Source organism: Xenopus tropicalis, chromosome 3, assembly GCF_000004195.4.
Source record: "Xenopus tropicalis strain Nigerian chromosome 3, UCB_Xtro_10.0, whole genome shotgun sequence".
In the NCBI taxonomy this organism is placed as follows: Eukaryota; Metazoa; Chordata; class Amphibia; order Anura; family Pipidae; genus Xenopus; species Xenopus tropicalis.
The window spans coordinates 136,154,636-136,180,790 of NC_030679.2; the positions used below are offsets into that span (position 1 = coordinate 136,154,636).

At 45.2% G+C, this 26,155-nt stretch overlaps 1 protein-coding gene across 2 annotated transcripts; it reads left to right on the forward strand.

Annotated features, from left to right (window-relative positions):
- Window positions 1-321: 321 nt before the first annotated feature.
- Window positions 322-25,691, forward strand: dsn1 (DSN1 homolog, MIS12 kinetochore complex component). 2 transcript variants are annotated; one of them, XM_012969245.3, is made up of 10 exons: window positions 322-1,339; window positions 2,487-2,771; window positions 4,904-4,977; window positions 6,559-6,631; window positions 7,101-7,188; window positions 12,248-12,307; window positions 13,314-13,385; window positions 19,116-19,263; window positions 23,383-23,470; window positions 23,611-25,691. In XM_012969245.3, exons 2-10 carry the CDS (start codon window positions 2,495-2,497, stop codon window positions 23,676-23,678), a joined length of 948 nt encoding a protein of 315 aa, XP_012824699.1. In that variant the 5' UTR covers window positions 322-1,339; window positions 2,487-2,494; the 3' UTR covers window positions 23,679-25,691. The 2 variants fall into 2 exon arrangements, with proteins under 2 accessions (XP_012824699.1, XP_031755238.1); XM_031899378.1 differs by lacking the exon at window positions 322-1,339 and adding an exon at window positions 2,027-2,095.
- The last annotated feature ends 464 nt before the right edge of the window (window positions 25,692-26,155 follow it).

Sequence of the window (26,155 nt, forward strand, 5' to 3'; positions counted from 1 at the left end):
CTGACTTTTCCCACCTAAACCTGCGCTGATATTGGAGACTATACACAACTGCTAAGGTAACTGTGGCGCCAGAAAGCATATAATTGGAAACCAACACGAACAAAGTTGTGTGGTTTTTTTTTTTTTTTGTTCTCTACCATAAGCAGAAGCTGCGGCAAAGCAGCACAAGCTGGTCGTGAGAAGCGCTACAGCGACTTACTGGCGTCCCTCCACTGCGTAACGCTTAAATACGCCGGCTGGCCACGCCCACACGGAGGCTACGTGTTTGCGTCGCTACGCTTACGTTTTCTCATGACGCAAATCTCGCCTGACGAGACTTGCGACGTGATTAGCAGTTTTGCGGGAGATGTAAATATAGATGAGGGGCTGCGAGCGGGGAAGCGGGACTGTGGGGCAGTAGGGAAGCTGTGTGGGGCAGTAGGGAAGCTGTGTGGGGCAGTAGGGAAGCTGTGTGGGGCAGTAGGGAAGCTGTGGGGCAGTAGGGGAGCTGTGTGGGGCAGTAGGGGAGCTGTGTGGGGCAGTAGGGAAGCTGTGTGGGGCAGTAGGGAAGCTGTGGGGCAGTAGGGAAGCTGTGTGGGGCAGTAGGGAAGCTGTGTGGGGCAGTAGGGAAGCTGTGGGGCAGTAGGGAAGCTGTGTGGGGCAGTAGGGAAGCGGGACTGTGGGGCAGTAGGGGAGCTGTGGGGCAGTAGGGAAGCTGTGGGGCAGTAGGGGAGCTGTGGGGCAGTAGGGGAGCTGTGGGGCAGTAGGGAAGCTGTGGGGCAGTAGGGAAGCTGTGTGGGGCAGTAGGGAAGCTGTGTGGGGCAGTAGGGAAGCTGTGTGGGGCAGTAGGGAAGCTGTGGGGCAGTAGGGAAGCTGTGTGGGGCAGTAGGGAAGCTGTGTGGGGCAGTAGGGGAGCTGTGGGGCAGTAGGGGAGCTGTGGGGCAGTAGGGAAGCTATGGGGCAGTAGGGAAGCTGTGTGGGGCAGTAGGGAAGCTGTGTGGGGCAGTAGGGAAGCTGTGTGGGGCAGTAGGGAAGCTGTGGGGCAGTAGGGAAGCTGTGTGGGGCAGTAGGGAAGCTGTGGGGCAGTAGGGAAGCTGTGGGGCAGTAGGGAAGCTGTTGGGGCAGTAGGGAGCTGTGGGGCAGTAGGGGAGCTGTGGGGCAGTAGGGAAGCTGTGTGGGGCAGTAGGGAAGCTGTGTGGGGCAGTAGGGAAGCTGTGTGGGGCAGTAGGGAAGCTGTGGGGCAGTAGGGGAGCTGTGGGGCAGTAGGGAAGCTGTGTAGGAGAGAGAACTCCCAGGCACCCTGGTACCCGCCCTCCCTAAGGCTGCAGCTCACTGACAGTGGGGGAACTCTGTAATCCAAGTAAGTGCAACACTGCAGCCCCCCCCCCCATATTAACCCCTTGATGGCATACCTCCCAACATTTTGAAAATGTAAAAAGGGGCATTTTTTTTTTTTTTACCAAGCCCATTTTTGCGACCACACCCCTTTGATGCCACTCCCATTAATGACTACATTTGGCAGGTTATGTAAAGTTTGAACACATTCCTGGGGGGGGGGGTTTGGGGGTCTTGTTGTATGTGTTAATAAAGGTGAAGTTGCCCTTTAAAGGAGACATATCCTATAAAAATGATGAATGTACCAGGGAATTATACTCCTCTAGATAGAGAAGGATTGTGCTCTAAAAAGTTGTGTTTCAGACTGATTTATTGAGAAATTCCCCCCAAAACACCACTAGCCCCGCCCATCTGTTCCACTTCCTGCTGGATGAGCTGGGGAGCCGGCGGCCCTCCATACACTGCACTGTAGGATAGGAACCAATCGGCAGCTAGGCTGACCTGATAGGGAACTGAAGCCTGTCTTTGCATGTGTGAGTGCAGGGCTGTGATTGGCTCTCCCCCTCCTACTGTGCTTCTGGCAGGGACCGTTAGGACACGCCCACTCTCCATTTCAAACTCTGACAGAGAAGTGAGAGGATCTATAGGGAGCTCCAACAAAGGGGCCATTGTTACAGATAGGGTTAATGTTTAGCCCAAAGGGAAACCAGCACCGGATATTATTCATAATTGCCTACAATATTAGGGTTTTCTTATTTATCCGATACGTCTCCTTTAAGCTGTGAGTCTCAGTTCCCCCAAGAGACCTGTTTAGCTTTTTTGTTACAATTGTATCTCAGTGCAGGGGGGGCTTTTTACCTTTCTGGGCTTTCGGCCAAAAGCTACTTATTTAATTAAATGTGAGAAACAATGTATCTAAATGCAGGTGACGCTCGTTAAGATTTCTGGGCTCTGCCAAAAGCTACTTTTAATTAAAATTGTATCTTTTTTAGCTTCAGTGCAGGAGATCAAAGGGAAATGAGGGACTTTTCAGTAGGAATCCGGGACTGCGGGCTGGGCTGTCAAAAGAGGGACTGTCCCACGAAAATCGGGACAGTTGGGAGGAATGCATCTGATGGGGGTCCTAAAAATATATTGGAAAATCGACTCATTGTGTTTTTATATTGATTTAGAAATAAACATGGAAGAAGCCTGTGCCGCTCAAGGAAAGAAAGCTGTGGGCCCAAGGAAATCCAGTCCAGTAAAGAGCAGCAATGCTGTACTTAGAAAGAGATCCACCCCCTCGCCTAATGTTAAGGCAACAGTAAACGCCGTTCCCTCAAAGAAACTCAAAACCAGTCCCGGGGACTTATCTCTAAAGGAGCCTCTCACAAGCCCGCCTCTCCGAAGGAAGTCGCTACGGAGATCTGTTGCCAAGACGCCCAAATCATTGCCGCCTGTGCGTCGAATTAACACAGGTAAGGGGGGGGGGATTTAGATTTGCTAGTAGAAACAGATGTGCTGTAGCAATCGCTGGATCATAAAATAATTATCTATATTACATTAAAGGACATGTAAACCCCACACGCAAAAATGTAGTCAGTGAAAAGCCTCTTTGAAATCTTTCAATACCTGCCACTCAGGTTGCCCAGAGGTTAATACTAAGGCTGCAACATCTCCTTAATCACTTAGATTTCTTTCTCCTCCTGTAACCCACTTGCCCCCCTTGGGAATTTGCTTTGATTCTTGGCTTGCCAGACATGCTCAGTTGTTCTAAGCTCAGATTACTAAACACACACCCCAGTCTAGCAGCCAGTGAAGAGATGGCATTGCTGGTTTTCATAGAAACTCAGCTCTAGCTGTCTGCTTCAATTTTTTTCTCCTGAGCTCAGCTTTACCATTACAGTGCTCAAACAAAGCAGAACTTGTATCAGAGACAGTTGTGCCTGTGTGAGCCTGTATTCTTCATGAAATGTATGCTGAATAAGGGTCTGTGTGTGTGTAGGCTGTTTACAGATTTAAATGTAACTTATTATGTATCAGAGGAAAAATGGCCACCGGGTGAAAGCTGCTATTTGCTTTAGGAAATTGTGATGGTGCTGGCAAGCGGAGGGGATATATGCAGTACAAATGGTGCCATTTGGTTGGGGAAGACGTGTCCAACTGATATAAATTGTAGGCAAATGTAGGCTTTAAATGTCCTTTAAAGGGAACATATACTGGGTCATTTATGACTGGGATTGCAGTGTTGCAGTCTGCAGTTTATTTGCACTTTCCCCTCATTTTATAAATGCATTGCCACAGGTCTGTGTCCTCTCTTTCAGAGCAAAGAGACCTGTTTTGGTGCTTAGTGTCTCCTCTATTGGTCCTCTTACTTGTGTGTCTTTCAGATGTGAGCACTGGTGGGTGCTGGCTGCAACAGGGCCCTGTGCTTTTTGCATCTGAATGATGGGTAAGTTAGGGAGCAGGTGAGGGGGCACCTCCATACCTCTCCCAACCATCCCTCCCTCATGGATACAGTGCTGCTAAAAATTCCTCATGTGGGTGGGGGTGACTTGGATTCTGTGCTAAAAAAAAAAAAAAAGTGCAGAAACCTGCAGGAAGGCAGTGCGGAAAGCAGACCTTTATTGCTCTCTGACACAGTAGGGGGACATTTATAAGTGTGTTCTGTGGCATTAAGGTGGCCAAACACATTAAGATCCACTCGCTTGGTGACAAGTGAGCGGATCTTCTTCCGATATCCCCACCTACGGGTGGGTGATATCTTGGGAATTTAGACTAATTCGGTCATTTGGCCCTGGGGCCAAACGATCGAATTAAAACAACAGTAATTGGTGCAGTTGGTTCGGGGACCGCATCAACGAGCTGATGTGGTCCCCAATCTGGTTAATTTTTTTAACCTGCCCAATCGATATCTGGCCGATTTCAGGCCAGGTGTCGGTCGGGCAGGCCCATCGTATGTGCCCCTACACAGGCCGATAAGCAGCTGAATCGGTCTAAGATACTGATATCGTCAGCTAGGATCGGCCCGTGTATGGTCATCTTTATACGTCTCTAAATACAGAAGGAATATGCTTTTTGAACTGTTTTAATTAAAGGAGAACTAAACCCGATTTACAAATTAAGCTCAGCTTTTCGCCCTTTACGTGAAGAGCTACTTACCCTTAGCTTTCCTGTATGAGACTTCTTCCGTTCCAGCAATAATAAATTGAAACAAAAAATATTGTAGACTCCTATGAAAGATTCCAGCTTCCTTTTGGCAAATAACAAAGTGAGATTAGGGCGTACGCATGCGCACTTTCAATACATACATTACATGGCTCTACAGATTTCCCCAGGCCAGCAGTGATGTTAGAAGGTAGAAGGAAGTGACAAGATCAATAAAAAGATGGCCGTCGCAAGTAACATTGTGGTGGGAAATAACTCTGACATGATGCAGAAGTAGTAAGTAAGTAAGTTTTGTTACGTTGGTTCAGGAGTGGGACATGTGGCAAATGTGTTAAAAGCATTTTCAAAACTTGGTTTTAGTTCTCCTTTAACATTTCCCCAAAACATTACCAGCACAACTTTTACTGGCTAATAAAATAACCATTCATTTTTATGTTTTCAGAGCTGTGTGAAGCCATCAACTTGGAGTTACCGGAGAGTGAGAGATTTTCGGAACTTCTTCAGTCTTGTCTTCAGGTAAAATTGGAAGGGCCATGGAAAGCTGGTTTAGAATATTATTGGAGAAACTAGTACCATGTTGTATGGGCTCGTACTCACAAGCGTTTGCTTCTGCGCTTCCCTGTATTTGGTGCTTACATGCGCCTAAGTGAGGATGAGGGCATTAGGAAGAATAGAATGTATTTGTTTTTGCGATTCACTTCAGTGGATCGCAATGCAGGGAAGTGCAGAAGCAAATGCTCGATAAGTACAAGCCCTAATACTGAAATAAAATAAACTGAGGGTATGATGTGCCCCCACCTGTCATCTTACAAGCATATTTGAGGTGTTCTCTACTGCCATCTTGTGGACCACACTGCTGACTTCTATATAAAATGGAATCCCTCACCCCCTCCAGTTAGAGACAGTAGCAATTACTTTGTTACTACTAATAAAGTAGTATAGTTATACTGACCTTCTACAAGTTGGGAATCCGTCTGTATTACTGTAACATCCTAGTAGTTTAACTTTCATAACTAAACCCTTGCCACCTTAGCAATGTATGACTCCCATGTCTTTCTCTCAAATGGCTGCTGTGGCAGTGACAATTGACTTGGGATTTTGGATTTGAATAAACCTTAATAATGTTATGTGGTCCTGAATTCTATATCTGGTTAAAGGAGAAGGAAAGGTATTACCACTGGGGGGTGCCAAATGTAAGGTAATCCCTTCATGATTATACCTGCTTTCCTGAGGCCCCAGGCTGATGCAACTGTAGTCTGAAACCTGTGTACTTCTGTAGAAGCTCATTTGTCGCCATTTTCTTCTGCTTTTTTCTCTTCTCTTCGGACCCAGCCTGGGGGCACATGTGCAGTTCCCAGGGCCGCAGAGAATAGTAAAGAAGCAGAAAAATATTGCTTTGTGGCTCTCTTATAGAAGTGCCCTGAGCTGGTACAGTTTATAGTAAACAGGAGCACTGGCCCAGAGTTTTGGGTTTCAGGTAATGATACCTTTCCTTCTTCTTGTGGGGTTTCTTACACGGCAGCCTAAAAAAGTTCTTTCCATCAAAATCCTGTTTCTGGATCTTCTTACTATAAACCAGAAAATCCTATTTGCATTCAGTATTAAGATGAGGACTGGGCTGCATATTAAGTGCATATGCTGCAGGGCTGTGTAATGATCGGGAAAGTACAGTTATTTTGCAGCCATGCTAATTGCCTTCATGTTATGTTCTTTGTCTTTGTTTAAACTACAAATCCCAGAATTCCTAGGGTAAGCGCTGGGCGGGGTGAGGGGGATGTTGAAAATGTCTTCTCTTTGAGAGAAAGCTGCTATGACTATGACCAAGCTACTATACCATGAAGACTCGACAACAGTTGTAAGTTATGAGGTGCAAGCTACATAGCAGTTTTATCACCTTTTGCTCCTTTCTAAAGTGTCTAGCGTATGGAGAGTGTGGCACTTTGCAAACTTGGTCCTAATAACAGCACAGTGATTTGGTTGCCAACAGTAGCAACCCAGAGTCTTTGGATAGAGTGTTTTGGATAGTCATAAAGTGGCTGTTTATGTGCTTAGTGCTCTGTGTGCACTATAGGTGTTTACTTTTTTTTTCTTTTAAAGTTCTCTCTGCAGAAACTTGAAGACTCATTAAAACACAGTGATGGATTTGACCCCAAGTCCTTTGATGCAAAAGGTGAGCCTTTTTTCTAATAAGCATACATTTCTGTCAAATAAAGGGGATTGGTGGCATATTTGTAGTCCCGACAGTCACATTTAATTACAGACCCTTGATATGGGGCTAAATTATATTAAAAGGGGTTAATATCAGAATTTAGAAGATTTCAAAGTAGTAAGATATAACCTAAATCCTAGTACTGCCAATAATATCTTCAACAAGAAGTTTCCATTTGATGACTTATGTTCACCCGGTTTGCCAAAATTGCATTTGCAACTGAAGCAGTAATTGTTTATCGGGTTCTGTTTGCTTGTGATTCTTGAAACAAGTCAGTTCATCTCAAGGTCCGGTTATCAGCAGGCTTCTGCTATGCTGTTTCAGAAGGCAGAATTTTAATAAATGCATGTTGTAAAGTTGCAAAGAATTACATTTTTGTTTATTCATCCAATTGTGGATGTTTTTTTTTTTTTTTTTTTTACCCCCGCAGTGTTGTCAGTTACCCAAAAGATGAAGCGTTTCACTGAGCGGCTGACACGTGATGGAACATTAAAGAAGTGTACAGAACGAGAAGACAGGTGATGAGAGCTGTAGTTATTTCACCTTAATATTGTAGTATATTAATTAATTGTAATATTAAAGACAAAAGGGGTTACTGGCACATTACAGTTTAAAGGAGAAGGAAAGGCATTTTGGCACTTTACTTTGCTAGTGCAAGCTAGAAAATTATATTTATTCTGCAGAAAGCTTTACCATACCTGAGTAAACAGCCCTAGAAGCTCCCTCTGTTTGTTTAAGATAACAGCTGCCATTTTGGCTTGATCTCCATAACTCTGATCCTGCTGCAGCCCCAGCTGCTGGTAGCTCAGATTACACAGCACAGTTGGAAGGGGGAGAGAGGAATTATGGGAGGGGGAGGAGGAAAGCAGAGCAAACTGAGCAGACTTGTGCCGGGCCCTGAAGGATTTTTCTGAGAGAAGGAAGTCTGGCACAGAAGATGTATATACACAAAGAAGAAATCCTGTTTTTCTTCTGATAGAGGACTCAGTGCAGCGTTTCTGTGAGTGCTTATGGCTGTATTTACATAGACCTTTCTGATAAAGCTTACTGAGTTTGTACCTTTCCTTCTTCTTTAACAGAAAAGGGTTAAAGTGCAATTAGACACTGCATAATAAAGAACATTTCCTAGTGAAGATTACCTGACCCATTATTACACATATTACAGTGTGCCATTGCCACTTTATTAATGCCTTTCCTCCCCCCTTTTTATCTTTGTAAGCCAGAAGAACCTAAATAGCCAAAACCTGCTGCTGCAGTTATTTTGGGAAGGAGGTGGAGTTAAGTCTTATTGGCTGGGGAAATATTGTTTCCTGTAGGACACATTTCACTTAATACTGTGGATCATGGGAAGATGCATATATGCATTATATAGCACCACAATTGTATGCAGTGCTTTACAATTCTAGTGAAATGCTTTACCTTGGTTTTTAAGGCGCTTAGAGAAAAGTGTGAGTGTGGGTGCTTTCCTGATGCAAGATGGTAGAGCATTCCAGAGGCAGGGGGCAATCAATTAAAAGGGGTTTTATGTGTGATTGTGCTGTTTTGGTGAAGTATATGGTCAGTAGATTGTCCTGAGCTGAGTGCAAGGCCTGGGGTGGAGTGTTTGGGGTTGATGAGAGCTGAAAGAGAGGAGCAAAAGAATAAAGGGCTCTCTTGAAGACAGGATAAGAATTTAGTATTTAATGTGCCACTTGACTGGAAGCCTGGAGACAGATTTTAGTAGTGAGGTGGAGGGGAGAGATTTAGATGCGGGTGAGATCCCGTGGGCAGTAGCAGTGAGGATTGAATGCAGTGGGTGAAGATCATTCAGAGAGACCAGCTAGTAGGTGGTGATGGGGTAGATGGTGGCCTTACTTTCTATATTGCCTGTGCTTCGCTACCTATATTCGGTTTTTCATTTGACATTTCTTGGAAACCTGTCGAGTTGAGATCACTGCCTACAGACTCATAAGCTAGTATCATAACCTGGGTGTGTGCTGCAGATTATCACACTTCTGCTTTGAATCTTTAATCCCATCTGTTTTCATGCAGCGTCATTAACTTGTATAATGGAAATGTGTGTGCCAAATGGCAGTGGCAGTATGAAGTATTTATAGAAAGAAACACCACTTCGGAGTTACATGACCTGTATTAAAGCACTCTGCCTCGGCCTTGTACTTTTATATGGTCATGTAACTCCTTTGTGATCTGTAATATCCTTATAAATTACAGTACGGTGTACATTATTCACTATATAATCCAGTTATAGAGTAGAAAGGCCTTATTGTACCAGTGCATATAAAGCTGCATCCTCTCTGGAGTCGATAATATACCGTCAGATGAGGCCTTCGATTTCTTGTCGGAGCAATGTCCCTCAGTCACACAGGCCCTTACGTCTCAACACTGTAAATGGCAGGACAATTATTTTATTTGCTACCCTATAAAATATTCATTTCTCCAAAACAGAGCTACAGTTGATGCTTGGGGTAAATAGCAGGTTAATATCTTCTATAAGTTACTTAAATGGCAGGTTTTATGGCGGCCTGCATTTGAAAGGTGGGTATTCCGTGACTGCCTATAAAAATGTATGATGGTTTTACTGCGTAAAACAAGTGCTTTGGCAGCTTTTCTTCAAATGACCTCCCTTCAACCTCTGAAATTCCGACTCGCTTGAGTTTTTTTTGTTTTATTTTTACAGTTCGGTAGCACTGCAGAATGGATTTTATAGTGTAGTACATAAATGTACAGAGAGGGAAGCTTTAGAAAATGGCTTTGTATTTGCAGTTGTTCTGTGGGCAGCCTTGGGTAACCCCTAGTGAAATGGTTATAAAATTGTGGGACTGACTGCCCTTGGGGGGGGGTGCAATGGCAAGGGGGAGCTCAGCCTGATGGGATAGGATTTTGGGGTACACCTGAAACACAGATATTTTTGGAACTATGGTTGAATGACTGATATGTTGATATTCTCTTATATCTTCACCCAAGATTGGACCTCCAAGTGGGGCTCAAACCAAAGAAGATGTCAAATGATTCCCCATGGCAGAGATTTACGAGACATTTATTGGAAACATATAAAATCCTACATATGGGGCTCAAGGTTATTGGTCAAACGGTTTCAACTCGCAACTGAATTGGTCTTTCTATGTGATATTTGGGCATTACGGTTGATTTAGTTCCCAAAGTAGCACTTGTGTGGCCTGTATACATGTCCGCGTGGTTAGTGAGAGAGTCCTGCATAGGTTTAGAGGTTTATATACCAGAGACCCGCCATCCACCCCCAGGGCCGGAACTAGCGGTAGGCAGAAGAGGCACGAGCCTAGGGCCCAAAAGCTAGGGGGCGCCAAACACATACCTTTTCTGCCCCAACCCTGAGTTCCAGCTCTACTGTACCGTCTGTAGTTCCCACTCCTCTGACCCCCAATCCCCACTTGTTACCTAGCGCTGGTAGGGAGGATATCACAGTGCTATTAAAGGGGAAGAGCGAGAGGGAGGGCTATGCGCGGGGGGGGGTTGCCATGGTGATTGGGTCTTGTTTGGCCCGGTGCAGGATATCACAGCGCTATTAGAGGGGAGGAGTGGGAGAGGGGGGGGATGAAAAGCAGGGGGGCGTGGCGATCTGGATCCTGCCTTGGTCGCATCAAAGGTTTAACCCTGCACTGTCCACCCCTCACCGTGTAACTAGGAATGACCTTATAGTGCTTTATAGTTTAGTACAAGATGCCAGAGTGACACCCACAAAGTTGTGGATAATCATGACTTTTCTCCCCAAAATCCAACGACTTTGTGGATATTCTACTGGAAACCAACCTGATGCAGAATTGAACTTAATAATTACATTTTTGGGCTGAACTAATGGCTCTTTTACTAATTGGTTCCATTTAGCCATAGCTATGTGTGACCTAATAGTGCCTAATTGCCTTATTTAGGCCCCTGGGCCATGTATGGGCAGCATAAGTGAGTGAGACTCAATCACAGGCAAGCTTATTTATTGTGGTGTATTGCAAATATCATTTGGATGATTTATACACCGAATTATGTTTTCTCCTTACATTTCTCTGCGTACAGATATGTTCTTCTATTTATAAACATGGCCATTAAGCTTTGAGTTCTGCATCCATTTTACAGCATCCAGTTGTGAATAAATTCACCGTTTTATTAAACCTTTTTCCTGCATGAGTTTCCATTCCAGGCAATTATCAGTTTATTGCTGTCGTATATAAAACGGTGACATTTTAACCCTTTGTGAACGTCTGTAAAAATTCCTTCTGGTCATTTGGAGGAAGAAGCTGTGAATCATTCCTCTACTGGGGCTTGTTTAAAGGGATTCTGTCATGATCTTTATGGGGTACTTTTTATTTCTAAAATACACTGTTTACATAGCAAATAATTCACTCTGCCTTTTAAAATGTTATTCTTGAACCAACAAATTTTTTTTAGCTGTAATATTGGTGTGTAGGCGCCATCTCAGTGCATTGTGCCTGAGTCTGAGCTTTCAGCCAGCCTACACATTAGAACTGCTTTCAGCTAACCTATTGTTTCTCCTACTCCCATGTAACTGGAGGAGTCCCAAGCCGGACTTGGATTTCTTACTATTGAGTGCTATTCTGATACCTACTGGGAGCTGCTATCTTGCTCCCTTCCCATTGTTCTGCTGATCGGCTGCTGGGAGGGGGGAGGGGATATCACTCCAACTTGCAGCGCAGCAGTAAAGTGTGCCTGAGTCTGAGCTTTCAGAAGGAGCCAGCGCTACACATTAGAACTGCTTTCAGCTAACCTATTGTTTCTCCTACTCCCATGTAACTGGAGGAGTCCCAAGCCGGACTTGGATTTCTTACTATTGAGTGCTATTCTGATACCTACTGGGAGCTGCTATCTTGCTCCCTTCCCATTGTTCTGCTGATCGGCTGCTGGGAGGGGGGGATATCACTCCAACTTGCAGCACAGCAGTAAAGTGTGCCTGAGTCTGAGCTTTCAGCCAGCGCTACACATTAGAACTGCTTTCAGCTAACCTATTGTTTCTCCTACTCCCATGTAACTGGAGGAGTCCCAAGCCGGACTTGGATTTCTTACTATTGAGTGCTATTCTGATACCTACTGGGAGCTGCTATCTTGCTCCCTTCCCATTGTTCTGCTGATCGGCTGCTGGGAGGGGGGGGGATATCACTCCAACTTGCAGCACAGCAGTAAAGTGTGCCTGAGTCTGAGCTTTCAGCCAGCGCTACACATTAGAACTGCTTTCAGCTAACCTATTGTTTCTCCTACTCCCATGTAACTGGAGGAGTCCCAAGCCGGACTTGGATTTCTTACTATTGAGTGCTATTCTGATACCTACTGGGAGCTGCTATCTTGCTCCCTTCCCATTGTTCTGCTGATCGGCTGCTGGGAGGGGGGAGGGGATATCACTCCAACTTGCAGCGCAGCAGTAATGTGTGACTGAGCTTTATCAGAGCACAGGTCACATGGCTGTGGCACCCTGGGTCTGGCTTAGTCACAGGTCTGCCTGACTTGGGGGCGGATTTATCAATATGTGAGTTTAGAGCTTCATACATAAAAACATAATTATGTATAACTGTCTGTGTTTTTTTATATCCCCTTTAGTCTTTCAGCAGATCCAGAAACCGAGGCTCTAAAGGCCCAGATTGGGGAATGTACCTTGAAGTAAGTGTCTCCTCATTTGATTTTTGAAGTATTGATATGAACTTAATCCTGTATTTTCAGTTAAAACCAGACTTTTACCCTCTACTTTCCTTAAGTTCATAATTTTTACCATATAGTATAAATTGATTTTACTGGGGGCACTAGTTTTATGCAGATATAGATAAGTGGTATTGATAGTTTTTATTGAGCAGCAAGTGATGAATCAATAAATGCATATTCCTTTCTCTACAGACCCATGGTCTTCTCATTGGTGTCCCGCTTTTTTTTTTTTTCTCTCAAGTACATATCAGTATTTTAAAGGGAAACTATGGCTTATGAACCAAAAAAACAGCCCCTCATAACACAGAAACCCCTAATATCACTATCACTATAATATGTTCCTTCAAAAAGTATGAATAAATACAGTTTTTATATGCTGAAATCCAGCTGCAAAACAGTTCTTCTCTTTCTGCATCATTTGAAATCCTGGCAGGGGAGGAGGGACTAAAACACTGATGTTACAAATTGTAACAACTTCTCCACAGCTTACAGACAGCATGCAGGAACTACATAACCCACAATGCATTGCACTGTGATGTTCTTTCTTTTCCTTATTGACGTCACGTGTGCAGGGAATTGTGGGATTGGAAGGAAGCAGGCTGAAGGCAGGCTGAAGGCAGGCTGAGGACAGGCGACTACTGTTACATTTTATTTAAGGCTCAAAGTAGTCAGCCAGATCAGCAGGGGAACAGGGGGCGGGGCTTAGGGAACTGTTATAACCTTATTATTACATTAAAAATCATGAAAAGGCTGCATATTTTTTAATTGATGTAAATTGCAAAGTAGCTTGAAGTTGTTTACTTTTCTAAAAGCTGAAGTTTGGTGGAGTTCCCCTTTATTATAATTTGGCAACAGAACGTTTGATCAGCACATGAAAAAAAGTTGCGCATTACTGCTCTAGGGGCTGTATAATGGAGTTTGGTTGCTTCTGTCAGTCTATAGCTTTACCTTCTTATTTGTTCTTTAGGTTTTCCAATGAGAGTCAAGTCTGGGAGCAACTACTCGAAGACTACAAGAAGAAAGCGGAAGACTTGTCCAGGTTAGCTTGCTCAGTTGTTTCAGGTGTAGCCAGGATAATGCCTGGAACTGGCTAGCTCAAACAATTAAAGGTTTACAAAATAGATTAATATAGTTATGAAGGATCTCTGTTCCACCCTAATGCCTAAGCCTGAGAGTATGGCAAGTGTTCTTTGAGCCCAGTGGGTCTTAACCCATCTATAGCAGCATAGAATGGAGCAAGCACTGATCAGGACTAGTTTTTAGATTAGTTTCCTTTTATGTTAAAGGAGAACTAAAGCATATAAAAAAATATGGCTAGAAATAATATATTTAATATAGTAAACTTACTGTGCAAGCCCAGAGGTTCAGCAGTACTATTCCAGTAATGATCCAGGCCTTCAAAATTTTTACAAACTGCTCCCCATCTTGGATTTCGTTAGGTCATCTTTTGTGTGTCTGTGGCACTGCACATGCTCAGTGGGCCCCGGGCTGCTGTTGGGAAGCAGGTCATCAGGAATCCTTATAGGAATAATGTAATTATTTTTACTGGGTACTTTTTATTTCTAAATTACGCTGTTTACATAGCAAATAATTCCATCTGCCATTTAACCTTTTATTCGTAAAGCAACAAATGTATTTGTAGCTGTAATATTGGTGTGTAGGCGCCATCTCAGTGCCTTGTGCCTGAGTCTGAGCTTTCAGCCAGCGCTACACATTAGAACTGCTTTCAGCTAACCTATTGTTTCTCCTACTCCCATGTAACTGGAGGAGTCCCAAGCCGGACTTGGATTTCTTACTATTGAGTGCTATTCTGATACCTACTGGGAGCTGCTATCTTACCCCCAGCAGCCGATCAGCAGAACAATGGAAAGGGAGCAAGATAGCAGCTCCCAGCAGGTATCAGAATAGCACTCAATAGTAAGAAATCCAAGTCCGGCTTGGGACTCCTCCAGTTACATGGGAGTAGGAGAAACAATAGGTTAGCTGAAAGCAGTTCTAATGTGTAGCGCTGGCTGAAAGCTCAGACTCAGGCACACTTTACTGCTGCGCTGCAAGTTAGAGTGATATCCCCCCCCCCTCACCCCCAGCAGCCGATCAGCAGAACAATGGGAAGGTAGCGGGGGGGGGGGGGGGGGGGATATCACTCCAACTTGCAGCACAGCAGTAAAGTGTGACTGAGGTTTATCAGAGCACAGGTCACATGGCTGTGGCACCCTGGGATATGAAGAAAGACTATGGCTAGCCCCATGTGACATTTCAAAATGAAATATAAAAAAACTGTTAGTGTGGCTCTAAGACAGCCACAGGTTTAAAATGACTTACCTAGAAGTTAGTAAGTGAGTGGGAACCGATGTCAGTCGTTGGATAATGTGTGCACCACAGGCCAGAAGCAAGAGTGCAGGAAAGTTTCCTTTCATTTCCCTGCGTTGCTATCTGCTGGCTAAATGAGACTTTTTCTAGCAATATCATTCTGTTATTAATTGTGTGTAGGGGGAAAAAAAAGCTGAAATGGACATTTTTCCTGTGCCTTTAAGTTTATTTCTTTTATTAGGTCAGTGTGATTCCTCGCATGATTTAATTAAAGCCTCTTCCTTTTATTTCCCTGCGCCCGATGCAAAGCGTCGGCACTGTTTCCTATTTGATATGCACCGCAGATAGCCAGGAATAACGACATGAACTTCATAAAGTGAATTTTCCACTCAGGCGATTTTTTTTTTTCTTCCCCCCCTTCTTCTCGGAAGATATTGCTTTTCATTCGGGAGCAGCACGAGCCACAGAAATGGGATTTATTAATATAATGTGCATCATCAGAAACTGTGCAGCCGCGCACACCTAGTTTAAAGATTATTTTCACATTGTTTGACCCCGGAGCTGAGTATTTGCATTAAGGAGAAATGTTCCTTTTATATAAAAGGCTTTCCATTCACTTGTTATTTCTCTGGGGAGGTTATATGGAACTGCCTTATGTATCTGCCAAGGAAACCTAACACACTAGGGGCTGCCAATATGTTAGGAACCCCCCAGTGACTTAAATCTCTAACTTTTTTTTTCCCCGGACTGGTGCTCCTCTTCTGAAAAACATGCACTGGCCCGGGGTTCTTTCTATCTACATGTTGTGACACCATTTTAGGCATATTTGCCAGGGATCTCTTGCGCCTCACACTCGCTAGCCTCTTTTCCCAGGTATCCCTTGCACCACACTAGACAAAAGGCCCATACACAGGCCGATTCTATCTGCCGATATCGGTCCCTTAGACCGAGTGGGCAGCTAATCGGCCCATGTATGAGCACTACCGACGGCCTGCCCGACCGATATCTGGCCTGAAATCGGGCAGATATTGATAGGGCAGGTTAAAAAATCTAGTTGGATTGGGGACCGCATTGGCTCGTTGATGTGGTCCCCGGACCAAATTTGCTTATACCCATTGGTATAATTCGATCGTTCGAATTAGCCTGGATTCTCCCGATATTGCCCACCCGTAGGTGGGGGATATCGGAAGAAGATCCGCTCGCTTACCGACATCGCTAAGCGAGCATATCTGAAGGTATATGGCCACTTTAAGAAAATGGTGGCACAATGCTTAGAATCCAGGGCCTGTGCGGCTATGGGCAAAAATGTTAGCCATCTAATTCAAGCGAGGGTTGCCTAACATATTGGGGTCCCCAGTGCCTTGTCCTATATATATATATATATATATATATATATTACACAGCAGAACCCCCTTTCACATACTCTGATTTAAGGTTCTTCCCAAATTGACGCCTTTTCTTTTTCTTTCTTTTTACAGTCCCATACAGGCAAGTGGCGTGTTCCTTTTTTTCCTGGATTTTAAGCTTTCTCATCCCTCGAGAAATGTAAAATTGGGGTTCAGCTGCATATGCCATGAACATTCTGTAAATTATATCCTTAGAAATGGGGCTTGGTGATGTCATCAGTTATAATCGGTGCTTAGTGATGTGATTTCTGTCACATGACTTAAGGTGCCCATACATGTTAAGGTCTCCAAGCAAGCGGATCTTCTCCCGATATCCCCACCTACGGGTGGGCGATATCGGGGAAAATGTAGGCCTTGGGGCCAAACGATCGAATTCTAACGGAGGCAATGGCACAGTCGGTTCGGGGACCGCGTAAATGAGCCGATGCGGCCCCCGAGCTGACTAAATCTTTTACAGTGCCCGATCGATATCTGGCCAATTTCAGGCCAGATATCGGTTGGTCATGGCCATAGTTTCTGCCCCGACACGGGCCGATAAGCTGCCGAATCAGTCCAAGGGACAGATATTGGCAGCTATAATCAGCCTGTGTATGGGGACCTTTACTGACTTGAGTATTATAATAAATAGTGTACCTCCTGTTGTAAAATATAAGGATATTAGGAGGCACCTCAGAGTTCCATGACTTGTAAATATGTTTAGATGGTCATGAAATTCCTTGGTGACTTATTATCTCCTCATATGTTACAACAGGATTTACATTATTTATTATAATACCCAAGTTTCAGTGAGTCATGTGACAGGAATTACTTCACTAAGCTCCCATAATTCTACAATAGGGGGTAACATGATTATTACAACATTCGCCATTAAAGCAGATTAGAGCCATCTGTGCGCGTGTCTGTATGGGCAAACTTTTTTTATTACCAGTGTAATGTTTAATCTGCAAATATAACTAAGCGCCAAATCTGCAGATCTGGTTTTACAGCGTGGGATTAATGCGAGGCCATCTATCTACTTTATTGGCTTTTGCGTTCAAACACGGATTCCTCCGCACTAACACGCTAATGCGCTGCATCATTCAGCCGCCATATTCATTTTTAATTGATTCACATGTGATTTATAGTCATTTTTTTATGCCGTGACTGAATCCACTAAATCAAATGAATTGGCCATTGGGAGGAAATGAAGAATAATAAAGACCGCCTCTACCGTAATCCGATGGATTTCCTTGTCTTTACAGGCGGAATTGGATATTCACGGACACGACTTGTAACGGAGTAAAGGCACACTATTACTTTATCATTACTGGGGGTTTTTATCGTCCATTCCCTTTCAGACAGCAACATGAATCTGTCTAACTTGAATATTTAAATATTTATAAATGTAACTCTAAATTTAGTATAATGAAATAAAATTGTTTTAAAAACGCTGTCCCTTTGAGACTGATAGGGCCCTGAACAGGAATTAAGACAGGATTCAACCACAGCAGGGCTAAGCCTCCTGCCCCCAGGCAAGTCAAATGACACTGCCCCTGTATAAGTACAAGGATGCAACCCCTGCTGGGCCCTATAAGGCCCCATTGGCACAGAGTATTAGGGCCTGCATTGTGAAGGCCAAAGCACCACTAGCAGTGAGCTGAGGTATATGGGTCAATAGAGGGGTTGGACATATGTAAATGATGGTTTGGGGGATGGAATGTGGCTCAAGAAGGGAGTTCATGGCCAAGTGTTGCATTCTGGTTATGCCAGTGGTGCCTTCAGATCTTCTCCCGATATGCCTACCAACGGGTGGGCGATATCTAGCTAAACGATCAAATTAAAACGGCGGGCATAGGCACCATTGGATTGGGGATCGCATCAGTGAGCTGATGCAGTCCCCAATCTGACGGAAAAATCAAACCTGCCCGATTTCAGGCCAGATGTTGTTTGGGCAGGTCCATCGTTGGTGCCCATACAGGGGCAGATAAGCTGCCGATAAGGATGGCTATCAGCAACTGAAATCAGCCTGTTTATGGCCACCTTTAGTCACATTTTAGGGCCCCACACTCGGTCCTCATAATCCACCATAGGACACCATGGTATGAGCAACAAACCAATCTAGGACTTTAGCAATGTCTATAGTTACTGCCTTAGGTGCACTCCTCTATGCCAATATGACTTATTTTAGACTGTTCCCATGGCGCTTTTGGAGCAAACCATAGAACCATGCTAGCAGGTCTGGTACCACGCTGTGATGTTAGGTCGATGTGTATGGTTGACCATCGGCATCTGTAGTTTGCATGTATATGGCCAGGGCCTTCAGGAGGGTGGGCAGTCAAGGTATGGGCCCTGTTGCATTGTGGGACCCAGACAGATCATCGTCTCATTGTGCTAACCAAAGTGGCAGGGCTGGGGTAGGATATTGGTGGCATTTTGGCAGATGGTCAGATTGTTTGGGCGTATCGACCAGTGGCTTGGCTGATCGTGGCGTGATCAGGGGTCTTCTACTTGGATGAAGTTTTTTTTAAAAATTGGGTCCCTGTTCTTTTTGGACAGGTGGGCAATATGTTAATAACCCAGGTCCCTACAAGGGTGGGCTGTTAACTAATTAGTATTAATTAGCCCTTGGCTAGCAAAGCACTGTGGTCCTGTATAAAAAGAAAAACAAACCTTTAAGTGAGGGGGATTTTTACAACAGAGGAACACAGACTGCCAAGAACAGCAACTGGGGGCAGCTTACCACATAATATAATAATAATATAATATAATAATAACCCCTCTCGTACCCAGGCCACATTTCTATATTGCAGTTTCAAGATAAATACGTGGAGTGGATATGGTTACAGTGATCACCTCTGCGTACCCATAGGCCCTCACATCTAAGCATAATTAGCGCCACTGTAACCCCAAATTAATTGCGGGAGGGTCCCTCCCTTTTATATATCATATTGTTTCTAATCTACTTTATCCAGCCAAACGAGCCGATGCCGATAAAGAGCCGTTAGATCTTTCTCTGCTTTGTATCCGCTGCAGGTTGCACTAGAATACTGAGTAATGATGTTTTTATCCGCCAGGCATTTTGAAGAAAGTAAATTAACGGGAACTCCGTGTGCCAGCATCCCACGCGTGCCAACGTCTCAAGATTGCGTGCTGAACAGCAAGCCAGACTATAACCAGATACTGGCCCAGCAGGGGGCAGTGTTTGACTGCATGGAGCTTGTGGTAGGTTATACCAAGTGCCGTTATATGCGGTGCTTAGATCTGCGACTTTAGTGAATATGTTTATTTTGGGCTGTTATTTATTTCTCACTGTAGAAAGCTGCAGACAGGGATTCTGCCTTTATCCGCCACTTAAATACCTGTTACAGATACAGGAGTAAGAAAATCCTTCACATGATGGGAATTGTTTTTTATGGGACCGGCAACAGTATTTTTGTACCTTGTGCTTCTTCTCTGTCTCCTTCTCATGCTGTGTTAGGGTGAAGACACACAGAGCTACTTAGTAGCAGCTACTTGTCACAGCTACTAAACGCCAGAATCTACCCTGCCATAGAGAATACTGAGAACACACTTAGAGCCAATTATCAGTAAATGCTTCTACTAGTAGCTCCGTGTGTCTTTACCCATATTCACCCCATGCTATGATTTCTGTGCTTGCCTTCTGTACACATATCCATTCTCTGCTTCCAAGTATGGGCACATTCAGGTCCAGACTGGGATACTAAATAGTCTCTGGCATATGAATGCATAGAGGTCCCCACAGGCGCAATAAACAGTGAGTGTCTATGGCACCTTACAGCAGCCCCTCTGGCATTTGCCAGAACCCACAGATTGCCAGTCCGGGCCTGATTTTCAGTACACAGAGGCCCAAACAGCCCCCCATAGGCCCAAATAATAGTGAGTGTCTATGGCATCTTACAGCGGCCCCTCTGGCATTTGCCTGAACCCACAGATTGCCAGTCTGGGCCTGATTTTCAGTACACAGAGGCCCAAACAGCCCCCCAGCCCAATAAGTAGTGAGTGTCTATGGCACCTTACAGCAGCCCCTCTGGCATTTGCCTGAACCCACAGATTGCCAGTCTGGGCCTGATTTTCAGTACACAGAGGCCCAAACAGCCCCCCATAGGCCCAATAAATAGTGAGTGTCTATGGCACCTTACAGCAGCCCCTCTGGCATTTGCCAGAACCCACAGATTGCCAGTCTGGGCCTGATTTTCAGTACACAGAGGCCCAAACAGCCCCCCATAGGCCCAATAAATAGTGAGTGTCTATGGCAGCCCCTCTGGTATTTGCCTGAACCCACAGATTCCCGATTTAGCACATCCCTCCCTTTCTTTCTCTATATTACATATATTTTCTCTGGCATGGTGTGAGGGGCCAAAGGAATCTTGGAATAAACTAGGGAGGGAGTAGCATATTTTAGGCTACCTTGGGCTTTACCAGTAGTGATCACAGAACACACCACTAGAGGGCCCCAGTGGAGAAATATTTTACGCATTTATAATTACTTTAATTACTTCAGTATCCAGCTTTATCAAGGCGCAACTAATAACTAGAGTAAGATTAATTCAAGTTCAACTTGGGGAATCCTGTTGAATTCCAGCAATTAAAATGTTCACTCATTAGCACTCGTATCAATCGTAATATAAATACTTCTAAGTTATTATAGACCTCTATCCCTGAAGAAGCTGGATCTCTAATAAAAGAAATTGGCCCAATGTGCCACGGTGAGGCATCCGGTCTACTCTGGGATGATTAATCTAGACTTAACTTGGTACATAGAGGTTATAAGGGAGATGGTCAGCAATAGGGGACAAGCTGAAAGGAAACCCTAAGACATGTATGTTCTTATTTACTGCAGGAGCCGGCACATTGGCTGTACTTTCAACTTCTACAGACCACACATTGGTTGTCCCTTTACCTCTAGTAGCATACACCCTGAACCATCTTTTTTACCTTCTCTCCTTGGCTCTCCCAGAGCTCATACATTTGGGTCATCTTTCACCTACCGGAGCTCAGCCACTGCCTGTCCTTGTACCTCCCCGAATGCAGGCATTGGCTGTCTTACCTCCCAGAGCCCACACATTGGCCATCTTACCTCCCAGAGCCCACACATTGGCCGTCTTACCTCCCAGAGCCCACACATTGGCCGTCTTACCTCCCAGAGCCCACACATTGGCCGTCTTACCTCCCAGAGCCCACACATTGGCCGTCTTACCTCCCAGAGCCCACACATTGGCCGTCTTACCTCCCAGAGCCCACACATTGGCCGTCTTACCTCCCAGAGCCCACACATTGGCCGTCTTACCTCCCAGAGCCCACACATTGGCCGTCTTACCTCCCAGAGCCCACACATTGGCCGTCTTACCTCCCAGAGCCCACACATTGGCCGTCTTACCTCCCAGAGCTCACACATTGGCATACCTCCCAACATTTGAAAAATGAAAAGAGGGACAAAAAGATTTTTTGGCCACGCCCACTTTGTGGCCACGCCCCAATTGTCACACCCCATTTTTAAAATAATGCCCATGATGGCCCAATAGACAGCACCCCCATACACAGTGCCCCCCCATACACAGAGCCCCCCCATACACAGTAGCTCTCCTTACACAGAGCCCCCCCATACACAGAGCCCCCCCATACACAGAGCCCCCCCATACACAGAGCCCCCCCATACACAGAGCCCCCCCATACACAGAGCCCCCCCATACACAGAGCCCCCCCATACACAGAGCCCCCCCATACACAGAGCCCCCCCATACACAGAGCCCCCCCCATACACAGTAGCCCCCCCATACACAGTAGCCCCCCCATACACAGAGCCCCCCATACACAGAGCCCCCCCATACACAGAGCCCCCCCATACACAGTAGCCCTCCTTACACAGAGCCCCCCCATACACAGTAGCCCTCTTTACACAGTGTCCCCCCATACAATGCCCCCCATACACAGTACCCCCCCATACACAGAGCCCCCCAATTGCCCCCATAGTGAGTACCTCCAATAGAAAATGCCCCCCATACATAGCGGCCCCCATAGACTTCTTGCGGCCGCTGCTCCTTATTCGGCTCCTCGTACAGCGGCGACAGGACCTTTTATAAGGTTGCGCCCGTGCGTACGTGTGACGTCACACGTATGCACGGGCGCAACCTTATAAAGGACCTGTCGCCGCCGTACGAAGAGCCGAATAAGAAGCAGGAGCCCAAGAAGAGACGGAGCCGGAACGCTCCGCTGCAGCCAGCGCGTCCCGCTGGCCTGGATAGTTTAATGAATGTTCTGCATTTCCGTAATGCGGGACATTCATTGAACAATCCGGGACAGCGGGACGCGCTGTAAAAACCGGGACTGTCCCGCGAAAAGCGGGACAGTTGGGGGGTATGCATTGGCCGCCTTACCTTCCAAGCCCACACATTGGTTGTCTTACCTGCCAGAGCTCACACATTGGCTGTCTTACCTCCCAGAGCCCACACATTGGCCGTCTTACCTCCCAGAGCCCACACATTGGCCGTCTTACCTCCCAGAGCCCACACATTGGCCGTCTTACCTCCCAGAGCCCACACATTGGCCGTCTTACCTACCAGAGCCCACACATTGGCCGTCTTACCTACCAGAGCCCACACATTGGCTGTCTTACCTCCAAGAGCCCACACATTGGCCGTCTTGCCTCCCAGAGCCCACACATTGGCCGTCTTACCTCCCAGAGCCCACACATTGGCCGTCTTACCTCCCAGAGCCCACACATTGGCCGTCTTACCTCCCAGAGCCCACACATTGGCCGTCTTACCTCCCAGAGCCCACACATTGGCCGTCTTACCTACCAGAGCCCACACATTGGCTGTCTTACCTCCAAGAGCCCACACATTGGCTGTCTTACCTCCCAAGCCCACACATTGGCCGTCTTACTTCATTACATTCTCTTTAAACATCCTAAAGGGATAGTTCACCTTTGAGTTTGTTATAGAATGTCCCGTTCTTAGCAACTTTTAAATGGTCTTATAGGTTTTGAATGATTTGCCTAAATAGGGGTCACTGCCCCCGGCAGCCAAAAACCTGTTGCTCTGTGAGGCTACAATATTATTGTTATCGTTCATTTTAATTTCTTATCTTTTTGTACTGTTTATATTCCAGTCTCTCATTCAAACCACTGCCTGGTTGCTAGGGTAAACTTGATGCAGATCCCTTAGTACGATCAGTAAAATAATTCCGAGTATAATGGGAAGGTATGAAGATGAATTTGCTATATAATTCCTCCTTATGGCTAATATTTTCTGATTATGTTCTTGAGCGAGACAATGTGAAGGACTCTGTTTAAATCTGTTCCCAATTACCTGCTCCTTTCAGTTGGATGAACTCCAGGAATCAGTCCATTTACTCAATTCTTTCTTGGAAGAAACATCGCAGCACCTACAGCGGATGTCCTCGCAACTCAGTAAGTGAGCTGGGCCTGTAGCCGTGCCATTGGCCGCTGCATGTACCTATGGCTCTGACCTTTCATCATTTCAGCTGGTGTATAATAGGAGAGGGTATTCCGTGCTGTCAGACACTCACTCGCGCTCATTTCCCTTTCAGAATCTAGGTCGTTCAAGGCGCTAGAGGACTCGCCCATCCGAAAACTTCTGAAGGTTTCTCAGAAATAGCATTTTCAGCCAGAGCCGTATCCATCGCAGGCTGAGCAAAGACACATTGCAATACATTTTAATAGAGCAAGAAATCAGCGTTTCAAGGTGATTTCATGCCTCCAGCGAAAGGGAAGGACATCTCTTATCCGTCTCTCTTGGAAGTGCTGTGGTGCCAAGAGCCACGTTGGCCGGCTGTGTAGCATGGCAGAGATTAGGGAGCTAAGTGCCAAAGCTTTGTTACCTTCCAGTGATTGTTCGTGCATTTTAGAAGATTTCTGTTGATAATCTGCAACTTTTGCTATTCGCCCTGCTATAAACGCGTGTGGCTTTTATGAAAAGGCAATATACACATTTCCATGCAGTACTCTGCTCAGTACAGGGAGCTGCAATGTAATGGAATCTCTAACAGAAGCTATGAGCAGTCCTTGGGCATTTGTTTCTGCTGCAGATGTGCCTACACAGTTCCATTCCAGGCTGTTTCAGACCAGCCCCACCCATTATATTAGACATTTCTTGTTATCTATGAAGGCAGCTCACACACTAACTAATACTCATAGCAATCAGACTGAGGTCACTGTTTACCCAATGTCCCGGCTTTGTTGGCCAGTTTAGCTCTTCTTAGGACTCCCTTGTTTACTGGTTGCCTAGACACAACCTTTCTTATGACTTTCCCATAATCTTCCCTACATGATGGTAGAGTTGTGGGATATCTAACTTAAACCTGTCCTATGTTTGTTGGTACATATTTGGGCAGCTCTAGGCTATGTTCTGTATGGGATATGTGGATAACTGGGTAATTTGCAGACACTCTAGATGAAAGTTTAAGAGCCCAGCCCTCATGAATACAGTGCTGTCAAACAAAGGTACTGCTGTATTCATGGGGAGAATACTGGTCTTTGTGTCTTTGTTTTGAAGCACTGAGCCCTGCAATTGTATCCTGCCCTGCACATAGTAAGTTACCCCTATAGGTTTTTAGAGAATGAATTTAGTTTATGACCAAAGTGTTAATTGTTTTTGCCACTGCAAAGTTCATTGGTTAAAGCATAAAACTAGCACGAGGTACGATGATTGGTTGGTCATATCTTGGATAATACATTGAACCAGAACGATAGGAGCCATGAATTCTGCCAAGACATCCGATGATTGGTATGTTGGGCAATATGCCAGAGGGGTGCAATTTTGGCATCTGTGTTTCAGATATCCCACAACTCTCCGTGTGTTTGGGGGAGATGATAACATAAGAGGAGAGCTACGGGAAGTCATAACGAAGGTTGTCTCTTGCTTAAAGCTGGGAATGCAAATTGAGCCATTGGCCTATACAGTTACTCATTTCCTCTCAATATTTCCCATGGATAAACATAAAGGGAAAATAATAGGCACTTCTTTTTATTTACGTTGCTTCCATGTTAAACTGACCTGTTAACCAAATGCATAAATCAGCGTCAAAAGGCCGCTTTCCTTCAACGAGGGGCTAATGTCCAACTGCTTCGCTATTGATTTCTCACACATGCCGAGCTGTGTCGCGCATGATTAAATTATTGACATTCCCCCCCCTCACTTTATATCAATTCACACGAGCAATCCTATGTAAAATAATTCAGTTGCTCTGTTTTAAAATGGAAGGGAGGACTCTGGATCCCTGCTGACCTCCCATCATCCTTAGCGTTATGGAAAAGGTTATGTTCATGACCTCCGATAGATTTATTTGCTCTCTTTCCTGATCCTTTTTCAGTTAATACCATCTCCCGCAACCGATTTAAAAGGAGCCATGACACTATGTACCGTCAGCTCTTGCACTTACTGCAGCGATGTAATTCCAGCTATAAACGCAGGGCAATTACAGTAAAGGTGCTGCAAATATACACATAACACCTATTGCTATTGATTATGTACATGTGACTATTTAGAAATAGAGCCGTGCCAGGAAGCTTTGGCAGCCAGTGCAAAGGTCTGTGCCTTCCTCAGGCCAACCACCCATTACCCCCTGTCTGTGTGCTGTTGTGTCTACTGCAATAAACTTATTTTCTGGAATTGCTCCCTTCCTTTCCCAAGATGGTTGTTCCCTAGACAGATGTCTCAAATGTCAAACCCCCTAGTTCCTGTCGTGGCTTGGAAGCTTTTTCAATATCATTAAATGAGTCTGGGTTGTTAGCCAGGAAGTGTGTACTAAATTTGATGGGCTGCCGAAAGTGGTCTCGGCTTTATTAATAAAATCGTAGTGGGTGAAGACACACTGAGCTACTTAGTAGCAGTCACGGCTACTAAACACCAGAAAATCCCCTGCCATAGACAATACTGAGAATTGCCTCTGCTAAAACACATGTGGAGACAATTATCAGTAAATGATCAGCATTGTCTAGTTTTGTGGCCATGAAAAGTAGCTGCGACTAGTGGCTCTGTGTGTCTTTACCCTAAAAGGGGGGATCGTTTAAGGGTGTGGTTTAGGGCCTCAAATTGCGAGGGGAGTATCTAGGCTTACTCAGACTTATGGTGTC

What these genes read in the sequence shown, in the direction of transcription:
- dsn1 (XM_012969245.3), top strand. Translation starts at nt 2,495, where the DNA reads ATGGAAGAAGCCTGTGCCGCTCAAGGAAAGAAAGCTGTGGGCCCAAGG. An exon ending in TGTGCGTCGAATTAACACAG is followed by an intron (nt 2,772 to 4,903) that starts GTAAGGGGGGGG and finishes TTATGTTTTCAG; the next exon opens with AGCTGTGTGAAGCCATCAAC. An exon ending in TGTACAGAACGAGAAGACAG is followed by an intron (nt 7,189 to 12,247) that starts GTGATGAGAGCT and finishes TATCCCCTTTAG; the next exon opens with TCTTTCAGCAGATCCAGAAA.